This window comes from Eriocheir sinensis, chromosome 12 (genome assembly GCF_024679095.1).
Source record: "Eriocheir sinensis breed Jianghai 21 chromosome 12, ASM2467909v1, whole genome shotgun sequence".
Lineage (NCBI taxonomy): Eukaryota > Metazoa > Arthropoda > Malacostraca > Decapoda > Varunidae > Eriocheir > Eriocheir sinensis.
In genome coordinates, this window is record NC_066520.1 from 19,410,471 (window position 1) to 19,429,324 (window position 18,854).

Here is an 18,854-nt window from a genome sequence, read left to right on the forward strand (position 1 = left end):
TTGAGGGGACGTTTTGCTATCCATGGGTGTTGTTTGAGGCTTTATTTAAGTACTCGTCAGCAGCTGTAACCTTCGCCTTCTCATCGATGACATTGCTGTGCTTATTTTTTTTATCGAGGGAGTGACACAACGGGAAAGTGGAGGAGGAGGAGGAGGAGGAGGAGGAGGAGGAGGAGGAGGAGTGTACGACAGAGAGTGAGCTACAAAATTCTATAAAAAAAAATAACACCATGAGAGAAAAAAAAAGAGAACGTGATGGAAGACCGAAATTACAAGGACGTGACCATGACACACACACACACACACACACACACACACACACACACACACACACACACACACACACACACACACACACACATTTTTCTTTCACTCTCAAAAGTCTTGTATTGCTAGAAGCCCTGCAACACCACCACCACCACCATCATCACCATCACCACCACCACTACCGCCACCATCGCAATGACAGCAAAAGGAAACACGTCTTACCTCAACCGCTACGCCTCAACCTGGCAATCAGTCAGTTAGCTCACGAAAAAAAAAGTTATGCAGTTGTTAAAGAAAAGAAAATATCTGAAAACGAAAATAAAGAGAGAAAGAGATAGAGAAAGGAAAGGAAAAGAGAGGGAGAGAGAGATAGAGAGAGAGGGAGATATAGATAGAAAGAAAGGTTGAAAATAAAAAAACTTAGAAATAGAGAATAGAAAAAAAAAGTAGAAAAATATGGTTGTTAAATAATTATTGTGTTCGTGTTTGTTATACTTTTCAAATGAGAGAAAGAGAAAGATAAAGAGAGCGAGCGAGAGAGAGAGAGAGAGAGAGAGAGAGAGAGAGAGAGAGAGAGAGAGAGAGAGAGAGAGAGAGAGAGAGTGTGTTGCGGTGGCTTGGATTCCACTTCCTCTCACTATCTCTTTCCCCTTCGTCACCATTCCTCGTCATCAGGGTCATAATACCTTCGCGAACTGCCTCCCTTTCCTTCCCTCACCATCATCGCTTTCCTGGTCATTATCTTGTCTTCCTTCTCCTCTCCCTCCTCCCTTATGCTTCTGTTCACCTCTCCTTTCCTTTCTGTAATGTCTTCTTTTTGCACATTCTTTATTTTATATTCGTCTTTCTTCTCCTCTTCATATTCACTTGCTTCGTTTCTTTCTCCTTTCCGCATTTCCTCCCTTTTTGCAACGTATCTCTTCTTCGTCTTGTCTTTTTTTTCCTCTTCCTCCTCCCATATGCATCTGTTCAGTTTCGCCTCTCTTTTCTTCTTTCTTTATTATCTCTATTTTGCAACTTCGCTTTCTTTTTCTGATGCTCCTTTTCCTTTTCTCTCTCCTTCCTCCACCACCTTATTTTTCAACCCTCTCCAGTCTTACATCCTCCATTCTCTTTTGGTGTTCAATTTCCTCCAACCTCCTATTTCCATTTCTCCTACTTCTCAATCTCATATTTCTCCTCCTCCATCTTTAACCTCCATTCCTCTATCTCTTCTTTTACAATTTGATTCTTCTTCTCTTTCATTATCCTTTTCACAGTTAAATACATTACTGGTCTACTTCTCATCCACCCAAATAGCTATCTTTTACAATAAGACTTTTTTTATGTATTTATATCCGCTATGCTATCAAGTACACCCTCACTCATCTAATTTGAGTCACTGACAGTCCTAGGCTTTCATTTTATTACATTAAGCACCTCAATCATCGTTATAGCCGCTTCAAGGAGTGTATTTATCGTTTTTATTATTCTGAGTCATGATATCCTTCCCCCGCCACCTTCTCCCTCTCCTTCTCTCCCCCTCTCTCTCTCTCCCACCCAAACTTCGTCTGCTAACACGTAACTCGTTTTCTTTAATTCCTCTGTTTTCTTTCATGGCGTCATTTGCTCCTGTTTTAACTTTTTCGTTCCTCTCCTAATTTTCTCGAGAGCTTCGTTTTTGCTCTGTGTGGGAATTCCAGTTCTTGCGACTATTAATCTTGCTAACACGTACCACCTACACGCTGTCATTCTTTCAGGGCGTTCTATAATCCTGCAATATTCATGGACTTCTCCCGTTCATCTCACGTTCTTTTCGCTCTATTACGTTATATATTTGAGCTCCCCCATCTCACGCTCCTTCGCACCATTACGCCAAGTACGAGTTTTCAAGTTCCTCATTTACTCAACGGTCGCAATTACCACTCGTTATTCCCGCTTTGGGGCATTATCTTTCTTCCTCTAAGAGTCATTCACACTATCAGAGCCGCTTGCCTTGTTGTCTATCACGGCCCAATCACACTTTCTTGCGGTCATTCTTCGGCTCTTCAGTGTAACTTATTCTCCTCGTGTCGTGTTGGCTTCAGTCACGCCCCTGCAGTCTCTCATCTTAGCTAAGCCCCTCTCTCTCTTTCTCCCTCCGTCCCTTACTCCCTCCTGCATCAATTCGACAGTCAGGCCGTTGTAATGCGCCTCCTCCTCCTCCTCCTCCTCCTCCTCCTCCTCCTCCTCCTCCTCCTCCTCCTCCTCCAATTCTGCTTTCTTCTCCCAGGCAGTCACGTCCATCAGGCTGCACTCAGGTTTGCCACATATGTCACTCCCTGCACCCCCCCCCCCCCCACACACACACATACAGGAACTCAGTACAGTTTCGATCAAGAGGTAAGGTTCGGAAAGTGCTGGTTTGCCATACCACTTGTCATTCTTCTCCTCTTCCTCCTTCTCCTCTATATTTTGAGCTTCTTCGTCATTCTCCTTTTACGGTATATCACTTTCCTTCTCTTCCTCCTTCCCTCCTCCTCCTCCTCTTACCGTTTCTCTGCTGTATCACGCTTCCGCAAAGTTGCACGTCACCCTCACACACCAACCTGAGGAACCCATCACGCCGACCCAAGTAAGGACAGAATGGCAGGGTTACCCACTCATCCTCTGCAGTTTTCTTCCATAACTCTCCCCGGCAATCAGTAAACGGGGCAGAGGTCATGCGAGTCTTTTTTGTCTTCGGCTGATGGCATAATTTGACTCCGTGCCTGTCGGGTATTTGCCTTCTTTACTCTTTTTTTCTTTACATGGTTGCCTCCGCGTTGACGGTAGCGCTTACTAATGAGGACCATGTTTGAGGCGGAGGAAGTAATGGCTCTTGTTTATTAATCTCCGGTAATGGCGGGAGCGAAGAGTTGTGACGGAGGTAACGATGAGGCTTCAAGGAGAGAGATGCTTCCGGGAGCGAGGGAGGGAGGGAAAGCTTGCAGGAAAGGAGGCGATGGGTGGCTGGAGCGACGGGACAGTGATGGAAGATGAGGAGTGAGAGATAGGAGGAGGGGAAGAAGTGTGTGATTGAGGAGGAAGAGAAGGAGGAAGAGGAGGAGGAGAGAGAAAAGGAGGTGGATAGCTGGAGTGATGGGACAGTGATGGAAGATGAGGAGTAAGAGGAGGAGATGAAGAGGTGTTTGATACTCCTGCTGAAGAAGAAGCAAGAGAAAGAGTAAGAGGAGGAGTAAGAAGAGAGGAGAAAAAGAAGGGATGATTGGTAATGGGACAGTTATTGAAGATGGGGAGTGAGAGGACGAGAGAAGATTGTGATACTATTATTGAAGAGGGAGAAGGAGGAGGAGGAGGAAGAGAAAGAGTGGGAGGAGGAAGAAGAGGATGTGATGCTACCTGTTCTGTCCACGTTAATAACCCCCCCCAAAAAAAATAGATAAGAGAAACAAGATATATGAATAACTGAAACACTGCAACACAAGACACTTCAATTCAGATTCTAGTGAGCTTTTCCATCCTTAATTCTGTAGTGCTTTTTCTTTATATAAGTGCGCCATATATCGCTAACATTACAGATCAAAATTAACCTTTACCTCTATACTTCCCGCACGTAATTAAACTCCTCCTCTTAGTTTTAATTTTCACTTAACTCAGTTCCGCTAATCGCACTAATTTCCGCTCCTAATTGTATGCGCCCTTTTGGTTTTCTCAGATATATCACGCTGCGTCTTGTAATTTAAGTCTTCCTGCCTCCTGCATCTCCTCTTCTCACCTTCCTCATTACCCATGCATTACTCGGAGGCAAGACTACAAGCTGGCAACGCACGGTTAATCAGTCTCACTCAAGCAAATTAGTTAGGTTAATAGGTCCGCTGGTTAACTCCCTCTTTGCCTGGCTTTCTCCCTTCCTTCACAGCACTCTCTTTCTCTTTCTCCTTTACTTCCTCAACTTTTCTCTTCTGCAAGTCATACCTTCCTACTCCTCACTCCTCGCAGCATCTCATTCTCTCTCAATCCTCCTCCTTCTTTTGCTCCTCCATTCCTCCCTTCCTTCACCTTCTCTTCCTCAACCTTTCACTATTCTGTCGCCTCCTTCCTTCCTCAGCCTCCTTCCCTCTCTCAATCCACTTCCTTCCCTTATTCCTCCATTCCTTCCTTCTTTCACCTTCTCTTCCTCAACCTTCTTCTTCACACCTATTTCTCCATTTCCTTTTTCAGTTCTTTCCATCCTCAACCTCCTTCTTCCCTTTCGCTCTCTCCCTCCTCTGCGTCCACCTCTCCCTCCTCGGGCTCTGTACCTCAGCCCTAATCATGGGAGGAGATGCTCATTACAAAGCAGCCACGGAACAAGAAACAAAGGAAAAACGAAGAGCGAACTGTTGTCTTAAATGCCGAGGATGTACAAGGGGACGAAGAAGAGAGAGAGAAAGAGACAATGAACGAGGGAGAGAAGGTAGGATGGAGGGATCATATGGCGACGAAAGGAAAGGGATGGAAAGAGAAAGGGATGAAGAAGAAGAGGTGGAGAAGAGATATCAATGGAGATGGAGACGAAGCAGAGAGAGAAAGAGAACATGAACGAGGAAGAGCAGGAAGGAAGGAAGGAAGGATCATATGGAGAAGAGGGAAAGGAATGGAAAGAGAAAGGAATGAAGAAGAGGAGGAGGTGGAGAAGAGATATCAATGGAGATGGAGACGAAGCAGAGAGAGAAAGAGAACATGAACGAGGAAGAGCAGGAAGGAAGGAAGGATCATATGGAGAAGAAGGAAAGGAATGGAAAGAAAAAGAGATGCAGAAGAGGAAGTGAAGAAGAGATATCAATGGGGCTGTATTGGTGGTGGTGACGATGGTTGCGGATGGTGGTGGTGGTGGTGGTTGTGGTAATGGTGGTAGTGATTAGCCTCTCTGACCCCCGGGGAAGGAACAGCGAGCAACCTCAAGTCTGGCGTTTACGAGCGAGGAAAAAATGACGCACAAAGACGCTCATTTGTTTTCTAGTTGGACTCCATTCATCCGACGTGCTCCTTCTTCCTCTCCCCCCCCCCTTCCCCCTCCTCCTCCTCCTCCTCCTCCCCCCTTCCTCATTCCTGAAGGTTAATGACGGGTCTGAAGAATGGTGGATATTAATCACTATAGGGAACGGTGTGTGTGTGTGTGTGTGTGTGTGTGTGTGTGTGTGTGTGGTGGGGTGGTGGGGGGGGGGATCGTGTGCGTGTGCGTGTGTGTGTGTGTGTGTGTGTGTGTGTGTGTGTGTGTGTGTGTGTGTATTCGTCGACGCCCATGATCCAGCACAGAAGATCGTCTAAACAATTCATCAAGGGATCAATTAGGAAAGAAAAAAAATATAATGACCCCTCGATTTCAGACTAACTTAATCACATCTTGGTTTGACAGTAAATTTTCTATGGGAAGGGGAAGGTTAGTTTTTTTTTCTTTTCATTTATATTCACTTTTTCATTCGTTTCCTTGTTATCATACACTTATTGTTACAACCTTACAAGCTACACCACCAAACACACGCTTACGTAGATCATGAGTTAAGTAAAATGGACAACGCTTCGACTTCCCAACATGCCAACACTCTAAGGCTTTTTTTACCTAACTTCCTAGACCACATTATCAAGACATTATTTTCGCAGACTTACATATCACACAAACTAACACGTAACTACAGATCACTAGTTAAGTAGAATGGAGAACGAATCCACTTCCCTACATACCAACACTCTAAGGCTATTTTTACCTAACTTGCCATATCACATTATCAAGACATTATTTTCGCAGACTTACATATCTCAGAAATTAACACGTAACTACAGATCATAAGTAGAATGGAGAACGGATCCACTTCCTTGCATACCAACCCTCTAAGGCTTTTCTTTACCTAACTTCCCAGACCACAATATCAAGACATCAGAGGGCGGGGTCGTGAGGGGCGATGGAGACACAAAAACAACCGCTCCTCCTCCCCCCTCCGAGGCCTGACTAATGTTTTCGTAAGAGTCATCGGCCGAATCTGAAGGTTTTGGTTTCCGATCATTCCGTAACAGTTTTTTCCCCCTCGAAGCCGCGTGGGGTTGATCGTCGTGAATGCCGATGGCGTGGCAGAAACGCAGAGAATCAACGTGAATGCTTTTTGTTTGTCTCTCTTCCTCTCTCTCGTCAGAAATAACAATGATTCGTTTTCACAACATTCACTTTTTTTCCATTGCTCGTGCCTCGCCTTCACGCCCTTTATTTATTTCTCCTTTCACACTCTTTATTTCCTCTTTGTTTCATGTCTCCAAAAGGCCCGGGTAATTTTAAGGACAGGGAAGCATTCAAGGTAATACATTCACAGATAGAAAAGACCAAAAAAACTCCCACATTAATCTTTTCTATGACGAATGGCAAAAACGTGTTTAATACTAGTTTTCACCGACCAACCGAGAACGAAAGAGGCCAAGGCAGCAGGAGCCGATAGAGCGGTGTTGATGAACGGTTCTGAGGCGTACGGAATGGCGGGGGACGAGTGTGAAGCGTTACTCGTGGTGGAAAGAGCGAGGAAGCGTCGAGGTGGAACTGACTGACAGGTGGAAGAGAGGGAGGCCTGTTATTCCCGCTGACCCGCAAGGGAGTGGGTGTGAGGCGGCGGCGGGGTGTCCATCAAGCCGTAGAAGTTTTTCAGGAAGGTTCAGGAGCCTCCTCGCCACGCCTTCCTCATCAAAGCCAACTATACATCTTTAGTATTATTCCTGCGGCCGTACACACACACACACACACACACACACACACACACACACACACACACACACACACACACTCACACACCTGCATTGTTTTCGAGTGCTAAGCCATCCTTCCGGCTTCGTTTTGTTTGTTTTCTTCTGACGATATAATTTACTTGACTAAGGGCTAAGAAACGGGGAAAAAAATAATTCCAGCTATAGAGAAAAGGACAAAGGAACTAAAACACGCCCTCAACCTTTCTCTTCCTCAGGTCCGCCAACTTCAACAACTCCACAGGGGACTGCGCCACCTCCGATATGGACAGACACACCGCAGTGGGCACGGGCTCCTTCAGACCATCGGAGAACAGCGACTTCCTGGAGAACAACTGCGTCGATGACCCCGTGAGGCTGTGTGAGTTCCAAAAGATGGAGGGACGCATCCTGAAGACCGTTGACTCCGTGTACCAGGACGTGGTCGGCCTCGAGGAATGCAAGCGACTCTGCCTCACCGCCTCCTTCAGGTAAGGACTCCACCCTCGATAGGCGTCTCCAAACATATCGGTTCCGTGAAGAAAAAAGCTCAATAAAGATGAATAATCACAGATACACTCTGACTGGATTTAAACAAGGTGATATGTTCCTTCTTTCCACAGGTGCCACTCCTTCGACTACGGTGACACCGGAGACAGGGTGTGCCGCCTCTCCCACCACGCCGCCGCCACACTCACTCACATTGAAGAGCCTTACCTGGAAATCCCCGGCTCCTCCACCTACGAGCTCTCCTCCTGCTACAACGTGACCATCGACTGCCGCTCCGGGGATATGGTGGCCAGGGTCAAGACCTCCAAGATCTTCAACGGCAAGATCTACGCCAAGGGCTCGCCGAACACCTGCGTCAATGACATCGAGGACGCTCTGGAGTTTGAACTTAGGATGTCTTACAACGACATTGACTGCGACGTCGAGCGTGAAAGCGTCTCTCGCTACAAGAACGACGTGGTCATCCAGCACCACGACATGATTGTGACCTCGGCTGACCTGGGCCTCATCGTGCACTGCCAGTATGACCTGACCAACAAGAGCGTGAGCAACCGCGTGGACCTGACCGTGGAGGATGACAGAAAGCCGGTGCTGGAGCAGGGCAGCACCGTGGACTCCCCGAACGTGATCATGCGCGTGGCCAACAGGGACGGAAACGACATCACCGACGCCTCCGTGGGTGACATGCTGCAGCTGCGCTTTGAGATCGTGGACAGGAACTCGCCTTATGAGATCTTCGTGCGGGACCTCGTGGCCATGGACGGCAGCAATACCAACAACATCACTCTGCTGGACGGCCGCGGCTGCCCCTCCGAGATCTCCATCTTGAGGCCGCTCGAGAAGGTTGACTTCACTGGAAAGGTAAGCGCTTCACCCTATCTTTGTTGCCTCGCTCAGCAGTCAGACTTTTGCAACACGTCCACTGCTCTCTATCTGGCAACAACAGTTCATTGGTGTGTGTTGGAATGTCTTCATAATCATCGTTTTGTTGCCTCCAGGTTCTCGGGGCTTCTTTCGACGCCTTCAAGTTCCCGACGAACGATGTGGTCCAGTTCCGCGCCCTGGTGACGCCCTGTATCCCCACCTGCGAGCCTGTGGTGTGCGACGTGCTGGACTTCGGCGGCCAGATGAAGCAGGCGGAGAGCTACGGCAGGAAGAAGAGGGAGGCGCTTCCTTACTTCACTGACTTCGGCTCCGCATACAACTTCGCAGAACCAACTGGGCGGTCCATGGCACTGGTAAGATATTTCAGAGAGTCAGACATGAGCACTTCAAAAGCTCAGTAGCAATACAAGTTGGATAAAGGCCTATACAGTGGAGCAAATGATATGCATGACATATCAATGTATCTGACGTGACCTCGTTTTCCCTTTGCACAGGTGAGTCAGCTGGGCAGCAACACCTTCGACGTTGAGGGTCACAGCTTCATGATCAGCCATCCCAGCCACGATGTGAGCCGCCAGAGGAGAGAGGCACCTGAGCAGGAGATTCCCGAGGAGCTTCTCGTTGTTCAGTCCATCAAGATCTCTGACAAGTTTGGCTTCCGCTCGTCACAGATCCAGAGCAGAGAGGGCGCCGCCAACAATCTCGAAAAGGACTTGAACAGTGCCGTGAGTAGCTCTTCCCATTACTATTTCTACTTGTAGTGCCCCTGAATAAGCATAATGTAGTTCATAGGCCTGTACAGTTAGGGTTAACGGAGTGTCATGTCCCTTCTTCACACAGAGCATCGGCGGGCCTGAGGTGGTGATGCAGGAGGACGTGTCAGGCGTGTGCATCAACATGGTGGGCCTTGTGCTGGCCTGCTCCGTGTTCCTCGTGGCCCAGCTGGTCATCATCGTGGCGTGGACGGCAGTGTGGCACCGCCGCCGCCGCAGCAAGCTGGAGGAGCCCCTGAGCCCCGCCACCACCACCGAGTCCCTCCGTCAGCTCTACGACTCCGGCTACCCACGCAGGATCTAGCTCGTCCCCGCTCGTGCCGCTCACGCCCTCACGGGAACCCTCCACTACGTTCTCCGCGTATCGTTTAGGAGAACCGTTACCGATGAGGGCACACAGGATACTCAGACTAGGGACAACAGACCACCATCTCCCCGACAACGACCTGTCTTTGTCCGTCAGGAATCCCTCTACCCCATGGAGGTCTTCTAGCACCGTACCGTCGGTAGCGGGAAAGACGGCGTTTTGTCCTAATTTAAATTGTTAGCCTTGAGGTAAACTAATGATCTAAAGTAATTCTACGTTAATACATAAAGAGGACACAGACTCAGCTCGTTCCGTGAAGCCTTTCCGGCGAACCTCCGCCCCGCGCAGGCGGCCGAGCGACGATCATTTGACGTACAATTACTGACCGGCGTGACCAGAAGGTCTCGCTTGAAACGACTCGATTCACTGTGTAACAGGGCATTTATACCACGTGACACGCTTCATATGTCGAATGACTTATAATTGGGCATTTATACTGCGAGAAGCGTAACACCTTTTCATGATATTTATATATTACGAAGGGCATTATGAGAGTACGGACAAAAGCTCTCGTTCAAAGAAAACTTAGGATTAAGGCTTTTATATAATACTGACATACCTGACACATTCCTAATAACAGTGGCATTACACAACACATGACAACGAATCAACCACGTGGACTGACACTATAGTACACTGAAATCGGTCGAGAGATGCAATATTCGTAGTACCAAGAGACGCTCATACTGTTGCGTCGAGGCCCCGTTGCGAGCAAGGCGCGCGGCGGGCGTGGTGGCGGTGCTTCTGGGAACCTATCGGGGAGCCGGGGCGGGGCGCGAGGGGGCAAAGGGCTGTCTTGGGGGCGTGGTCGGATCAGCACCTGTACATACACCACGCGAAGGAGACGCACAATTGAGGAACTTTTCAACTATCATAAAAAATGCGTGTACTTTCGTAAGCACAGAATGGAGAATCGTCCAGGATACCTTTTGGCAAACTTTATGAAATTCTTGCCACGCAGTACCCAAGAGAAGAAGCGTTTGCCCTCCTCCTCCTTCGCCTCCCCGGCTCGCCTGTGCTTCTGGTGCTGGGACAAAGGGAAACTAAATCAGTAGAAACGGACGACTTCTTGGGGCAGGGCGCGGCGTCGCCTTGACCCCATCGTCCGGAGACACCGAGATCGAGTAGCGATTGACCTTGAACACCCGGCGGCGGAAAAGAGAGAAAGAGAGACGGAAGGATGCGAAAGAATGGAGAAACTGTAAATACCAGACATATCAATCAGCTTCCGTAGTCACCAGGCACGCCGGCCACCGACATATATGTTTCTCTATTAGAAACTAAAGACCCTTCCCTTTGACGTCTTGTAATGGCGACAAGGGACGGCGAGAGGCTGTCTAGCAAAACGAGAAACTGAGTCGCTGGCCGGTAAGCCCTGTGATAGTCGATGTAATTGCTCAAGACTGTTTTTCCTCACCACTAGACTAAATATAACATAGAAGTATACCGCTGACAGCTTGAATAACGCTTGTAGTACGCGCTTGCATAGTCCCCAACCTGGCCGTCTGTGTCACACTCCCTCGTGAGAAAGCTGAAAACTGCTTCGTCTTAAAACAGAAAAGACTCACATTGAGCCAATAGATTTATGTTTCAGGAAGACGAGAATTAAAAGGAAAAACAAGCGAATACGTCACCGGGATGTGTGCACGGCGGTAGCTTTCCTCTGCTTGCTTGCTTGTTACGTGAAGGTTGGCCAGCGAACCGACCCTTCCTAGGCGTGCATGTATCATACGCTTCATCAGCCCTAACACGCATGATCTTCCTATAAACCCTCTGTAGTAGCATCCAATCGCTTGTAAGTAGACGCCGCTCGCTTATACCCGTACTAACCAATCCAAAGTGCATGTATTAATCTCCACTTCATGATATCCATACAACTAAACCCAAAGTGAATAATAATCTTGAATGTTAAGACTACACAACAACCCAGACTATGAAAAGAGTAATCCTAAATGTAACTATGCACAGTATTTTTTTATATTACAACCAAACTTAACTATATTACAACCAATTTAACTTCACCAATAGGATGACAGCAATTGCACCCACTCTAACACGACGAAATCCAGCAACAACTCACCTTTGCATGTAAAATTACCGCCAGTGAAGCATGTCTCGATCATAACATTATCCCACGACCAGAGATTCCACAAAGCAACAGTTCACGTCTCTGACAAAATAAAGAGTAACAACACAAATATATTCCATCAGACGACCATTTAGATTCATAACTCACGACTTACAGGTTCACGCGACTCACCACCGACCACTCCTTAGACTCAGTAGCACCAAGTCACAATGTCCACTCACAGGTTTACTGAACGTTCTCGCAGTACTGACCACGGTTCCCATTAGTAGCCATCATCACCAGCTTACTAACAAATCACCATAAGCTTACTAACCCCATTAAACCACCATTCCCATTAGCAGCCATCATCACCAGCTTACTAACAAATCATCATAAGCTTACTAACTCCCATTGAACCACCATTCCCATTAGCAGCCACCATCACCAGCTTACTAACAAATCATCATAAGCTTACTAACCCCATTAAACCACCATTCCCATTAGTTGCCATAATCACCAGCTTACTAACCCATCATCACAAGCTTACTAACATCATCATATCTGCATTACTTACCCCAATTTAGCATCACCAATCATCGTAATCACTAACATGCTTTTTACTAACCCAACCTCACGCATTACTAACATCATCATATTACTAACAGCATCCCCCCCACCCCCAGTTACTGACCTCACATCGACATTCAGTACACCAATAAGTTACTAATGTCATTATACGCTTTACTAACACACAATTACGTAGAGGACTGAGTAGATTTAGCGCTTCTATGATACCGTTGCACGCACCTCCACCGAGTCACCTGAGATAGTTAATGACTCGACACCTGCGCACAATGTCACATTCTTTACGTTCATTGGGGAGACGATTCCATTTGTTTAGTGTCGGATTGTTAACCATACGTGCGTCTTCGTCTCCCTCTCCCTCTCTCTCTCTCTCTCTCTCTCTCTCTCTCTCTCTCTCTCTCTCTCTCTCAGTACTTGCCGGGTGTTCTTCGTAAAGATCTTGGGTGTCCTAGTTCTTTTTTTCGTTTGATTGAGAATTCGTAAACGCTTTTTTAGATATTCTTTATTTAGGGAAATCTGGACGAAGAAAAGTAACCCAACCGACTATTCTTCTCTTAATGGCGTGTTTCTTTGCGTAGCTGCGTTGAGAAACATTAAATTGCATACATAATCTTAATTACCAGGAACTATAGGATAACTTTTTTTTATACGTATACGTGTGCGTGCTACAAACTACTTGCATTGTTGATTAATTTATTTGTATTGTTGATTAATTTATTCAGTTATTTATTGTTAATTTATTTGATGATTTATAATATATTTACCCATATCATCACCCCTTCCCCCTCCCTTCTTCCTACCTTCCCCCCTCCCCTCCCCTTCCCTCCCGTCCCCTCATCACCCCTTCCCCCATTCCCTAAGATATTTAACGATTTTATTATGTACTTTTTGGCATCGTGATAAATTAATACACCCAAAAAATCGATCAAGTCTTGTTTGTTCCCACGTTTCTTGTTTGCCTTAACCTCCGATGAGGATGAAAAACTGAACAAAAAATATAAAATGAAAAAGTAATTAATGTTTTTTTTTCTTCCGTGCCTCCTCGCTGGCTTTGTTGTAACACTTAAGTTGCCAAGAATTGTTTGTTGTTTTTTATTGACATCCATTGTGTGTCTGTGTGTGTGTGTGTGTGTGTGTGTGTGTGTGTGTGTGTGTGTGTGTGTGTGTGTGTGTGTGTGTGTGTGTGTTTGCGTGTGTGTGTGTATGTGTGTTTAGCTGCATGTCTCTTAGTGTGTGCGTGCGTGTACGTGTGCGAAAGCTTTTAGATGTAACGGGACCACATACTGTAGCTCTGGCCTATTCTGCATGTGTACGTACGTGTGTGTGTGTGTGTGTGTGTGTGTGTGTGTGTGTGTGTGTGTTAGTGTGCTCTTTTTTTGGTGTGTGTGTGTGTTCGTGCGTCTGTGTGGCTTTTTTGTAACACGTGTGGCTGAAAAATGTCTTGACCAGCATTATTATCGGGGTTCTCCACCCTCTGCTAACTCTGTTCTCGAGGCATTAATATAACTTCGTCGCCCAGCCCCGCCCCGCCTCAGATCGCCCCGCACACCGCCACGCCCCTCCTCCCCTCTCCCTCCCTCCCCATGCATGACGCCCACTCCGCCTACAAGTCCGATATCGGTTTTTGTTGAAACTGAAAAATTAATAGAAAAAATGTGGTGAGTGGTGGTTGTGCTGGAGGAGGACGCTACTGTGGTGATGATGGCGGTGGTGGCGGTAATGGTGATTGTGGTGGTGATGGCGGCGGCGACGGAGATTTAGGTTCTAAGTTGTTTTTTTGTTAATTTTTGTTTGTACCAAAGTACACAAATATAACTTGAAAGCTTTTGAATTGTGTTGTTTTATTTACTTGAGTATTAGCCATCTACACCAAAAAAAAAAAAAGTATCCATTTATTTGAATATAAAACCCAGCTTTACTGAATATAACTTGATCTGATTGAATATAAGCAAATAATTCTGCTGATAACAAAGATCCAGTTCCTACATAGATGAGACTGTGACCATGCAAATATGGCTATGGGCTTCAAACACTCAACCGAAGGGATATATGTCTAAGCCCGGTAGATCCCTTTAAAACAGTGTGGGGAGCCTGGCTAGTCACACGATGATTTAACGTCTTGATAATCTCTCTCAGCCAGACTGTTCAATGATATGGTTCGTCCACTCCCTCCAGTAAATCATGCAAATACATATGGATAGAGAATGATAAATAGATTGTTATAGTTATAGTCAGATAAGATAGGTAAAGATGCAGGTAGATATAAATGGATAGATTCATAAAACAGACATGCGAGTAACACAAATCATCCATGCACACCGAGACTCAGTATGCAGGGAAAGGGGAAAGGAGTTTAATCATTATTCATTCCAAAGACATAAACTGCACTATACCTTGACTGACGCATTTAATAGGGAGATGAGGATGAAGTATGTTTAAACCCGAGAAAAATAACCAGGACCCACAGCAACGCGTGCGAGCCAAACAGATTCCAGTTCAAAAAAAGTGATTGAAAAAAAAATGGTTAAACAATCGGGCTATGGATGAATGGTAAATCAAAACAGTCATGGTTAAACAATCGGGCTATGAATGAATGGTAAATCAGAACAGTCATGCAGTAACTGTAAACACGAGTACAGGTTTCCCATGACGAGTCGATAAGCTGATGGACGAGGGAAACAGATGGGTGAGTAAGTGGTTTTCAAGTCGTGCCAGGTGCTGACCAACTGACTCTATATATGAATTACTTGTTCTTTTCACAGTGCCATATATTAGTGGGCCATGGTGATACAGAATAAACAATTGCAATATTACGAAAAAACTGACTGTCATTTGTTTAACCAGACCACGCACAAGCCCCCACCCACACACATACACACGCACACACTGACCTTGCAAGACTTCTGTGGGTAGGAACAGTTATATGGGATCACCTTCTTCCTTCACTCCTTCCTTCCTTCCCTCCTTCATCCCCTCCTTACCTCCCCCCTTCCCTTTCTAACCCCTCATTCATTCACTTACTCCTTGGCAAGTAACAACAGAAAGAGACAGCCAGAGAGGAAAAGAATAAGGGAGGGAAGAAGATATGGAGGGTTAGGAAGAGAGAGAGGGATGAAGAAGATAAGGAGAGGGAGGTTGTTTGGAGGGTGAAGAAAGGGATGGAAAAAAGGGTGATGGAGCGGAAGAAAGTAAGGAAGGAGGAGAGAAAAACGAAGAAAGGGGGGGAAAGAGGAAGGAGTGGAATAAAGGAAGAAAGAAAGGAAGGAAGGAGGAGAGAAAGGTGGAGAGAGAAAAGAAAGGGAAGGAGAGTGGCAGATGATGGGAGGTGGGTGATAAGGAGGTTGTGGGGGGGGGGGTACAAGAGGAAATAGAAAAGAGAGAGAAAGAGAGGGAAGAGGAGAGAGGGAGAGCAAGCTAGACAGGGCAGAAGGGAGGGAAAGGGAGAGAAATAGGAGGAGAAAAAGGGAAAAAAATAGTTACCTGATGACCTTAGAAAGAACAGACAAAGTAGGAGGGAGGGAAGAAGTAGAGAAAGAGAGTAAGAAAAAAAGAAAGAGTGTAGAAAAAGAAAAAATAGTTACTTGATGACCTCGGGAAGAACAGTCACCCAAACAAATTCCCAGAAACCGCTTTGCTTCGACCGTGGGGAGACCGGGACTAATCTGTGGTTTATCTTTGGGCAAATCTGTCTTGCGAGAGGTACCGTGGACACGAGGGTGGGACGCGGGTGGCCTGGGAGAGAGCATGGGAGAGTTCACGCACCGGGCTGTTAGAGGGACGGGAGGGGCAGTGCGCTGGTACGGGGCCGAGGTGGTGGTGGTGGTGACGGTTGTTTGTAGGATCAGTGGTAAGAGGGAAGCAGTTAGTTATGCGTGTGTGTTTAGCTGTACGCTGGGACCGGCTTGTGAGTGTTTGTGAGTCTCTAGGAGAGGAGGGAGAGCGGAGGGAGCGGGAAGAGAGAAAGAGGGAGGAAGGAAGGAGGGAGAGTGAAGGGAGAGAGGAAGGAAGAAAGGAGGGAGAGAAAAGAGACAGAGGGAGGAAGAAATGGGAAAGGAGAAGGGGTTAAAAGGTGGGAGTGTTGATAAGGAGTGGAGTGGATGAAGGGAAGATAAGGAAAGGAAGCGATGGGAAGATAAGGAAAGGAACCGAAGGGAAGGGAAGGAAAGGAAAGGAAGGAAAGAGAAGGAAAGGAGCCGAAGGGAAGAGAAGGGAAGGAACCGAAGGGAAGAGAAGGGAAGGAACCGAAGGGAAGGGAAGGTTAGGAAGAGATGTGTTTTCTTTGTTTTTGAGTGTATGAAAGTGTTTTAACTTTTCATTTTTTCTCTTTCTTTACCCTCTTGCGTAATTATCTATGAAGGGTTGCAGATATGATAATGGTAGTAATAATAATAGTAATGATAACCGTAACATCAATAAGAATAAGAGAAGGTGCAAAAAAAAGAATAAATATAAGAATAAGAATAAGCATAAGAGTATTAATAATAAGACGAAGAGGAAGAAAAAGAAGAAAAGAAGAAAAAGAAGAAGAAAAAGAAGAAAAAGAAGAAGAAAAAGAAGACAGAAGAAGAAGAAGAAGACAAAGAAGAAGAGCAGCAATAATAGATTCATGTTTTTATTCCCGTCATTTTCCTGTTCTTATAAGACAAAACGCTGCACACTTTATTTTTCCTACAAGTTTTTTTGGAAATGATTTATTACAGATAACGTTTCCGTCATCAACATACCGCAATGAGGGGGGAAGAGAGAAAGAGAGAGAGAGCAAGACAACGAAAAAAAAAAATAACGTTCAAAGCTTTCAACAACGTCCTCACCTCCTGTTTATCTTCCTTTCTTCCCCGACTCACGATTCATCATGGAACTGTTTCACCCTCTCGCTCCCTCTTACCGCTACACCCATTTCTCTCTCGCTGCCAAAGACACTTCATTCCCTTCCGTCTATCATTGCTACCTTTCCTTCATCATCAGTCCTCCTCCTTCCGCTCTGCCCGCTTCATCACCGCCTTTCACTCACCATCATCTTCATCACTGTCTTTCACTCACCATCTCCACTCTTCCGTGACTCCATTATTCGTTTTCTCCTTCCTTATTCTCCGCTCTAATCACTGAAGCATTGAGGGACATTGAAAGTAGGAAACAGAGGTCAGTATTGAGGGGGGACTCATCTACGGCATTTCTCTTATGGAATAACCCAACAAGGGACAGTTTTCCAATTTATAACCTAGCATTTCCCCGCCATTGCTTGCGGATAGATGGAATGTTGTTAACTCTCTCTAAACAACAAAAAAGCATCACTACAGACCACCCTCACATCTCCTTCCATCTAAAAATCATCCGTCACAGTTCATCTCCTCCCCGCCTACCACCTGAGCCCCTCACCGCCAATCAACGACCATTAGGAGAGACATCAGAAGCCTATACGTGCGCACTCTACCTGCGGGCTGCCGAAACACCTGACGTGGCCCAGAGCTGGTGCTTTCAACGGTGAGGCGACCAGTCCGGCATTCGACTCAGCCCACCGCTTCCGACCACGCCTAAAGAATGGATGGAGAGGGAAAGGAGGGAGAGGGGAGGGGAGAAAGGGAGGAAGAGAGGGGGGGGTATGGAAGGAAAAGATGGAGGATGAAAGTAGGGAGATGGAAGGAAAAGAGGTAAAGAGGGAAGGGAGAGGGAGGAAGCAAGGAGATGGATGGAGGGAATAAAAAAGAAAAGGAAGGAAGAATGAAAGTTAGTAGGCAAAGCGGAAGGAAGAAAGAAAAGGAAGAGAGAAAATAGAAGGAAAGAAAGGAGAAAGAAGGAAAGCAGGAGTGAGGAGAAAGGAAGAGGATAAAGGAAAGTTAAAGAAAATGAAAGAAAAGTTAAAATTAGTGAGGTAAATTGAGAGGAAGAAAGGAAAGGAAAAACACAATAAAAGGAAAGGAGAAAGAAAAAAAGGAGTTAGAGAGAAAAAGAAGAAGAGTTAGGGAGGAATGACAGAAGAAAGAAAAGGAACAGAGAAAATATAAGGAAAGTAAAAAAAAGAAGAAAAGAAATCGAGATACAAGAAAGCAGTTGAAAAAATATAATGAAAATGACAAGAAGAAATTACAAGAACACACTGAACCTGCCAACAGACCCCCCCGTTACAACAGTTATTTCAGGCGCTAACGACATGAATCAACTTAACGCTCCTTTTTCTCCCTCACCTCCACCTCTTCCTGTTCTTCCTCTCTTTCCTTTCCTTCTCTTCCTTCCCTTTTCATTGTTCTTCCTTTACCTTCTTCCTCAACATCTATTTTTCCTTCCTTCTCTTCCTTCTTCTTCTTCTTCTTCTTCTTCTTCTTCTTTTTCTTCTTCTTCCTCCTTCCACAGTTCACCATCCTCCCTCTACACCTTTTTTTCTTTCCCTCCTCCTCTTAATACCCCTTTTTTTCCTAGCTCTCCCTTTCCTTCCCTTTCCTTCGCTTCCTCCTCCCCGTCTTCATCGTTCCCCATCTACATCTTTCTTTTCCTCGTCCTCTTAGTCACCTTTTCTCCTTTGCTCTCCCTCTCCTTCCCCCTCTTTCTCTTTCCCCTCTCCCTCTTCATCTTCTTTCTCTTCCTCGTTGTCGTTATCCCTTTTTCCTTGTTCTCCTTCTCCTTCCCCTTCCTTCTCTTTCCTTCGCCATCCTCCCTTTTCATCGATCTCCTTCTATGTATATATTTATTTTCCTCGTTC

At 46.0% G+C, this 18,854-nt stretch overlaps 1 protein-coding gene across 1 annotated transcript in view; it reads left to right on the top strand.

Annotated features, from left to right (window-relative positions):
• LOC126997559 (uncharacterized) overlaps positions 1-13,991 on the top strand; it is a 60,697-nt gene extending 46,706 nt beyond the window's left edge. Inside the window, exons 5-9 of the mRNA XM_050858727.1 lie at positions 7,212-7,463; positions 7,596-8,343; positions 8,481-8,720; positions 8,862-9,092; positions 9,208-13,991. Of these exons, the coding sequence (XP_050714684.1) occupies positions 7,212-7,463; positions 7,596-8,343; positions 8,481-8,720; positions 8,862-9,092; positions 9,208-9,444 (1,708 nt within the window). The 3' untranslated portion in view covers positions 9,445-13,991. The remainder of the gene's footprint in view (positions 1-7,211; positions 7,464-7,595; positions 8,344-8,480; positions 8,721-8,861; positions 9,093-9,207) is intronic.
• Positions 13,992-18,854: the final 4,863 nt, after the last annotated feature.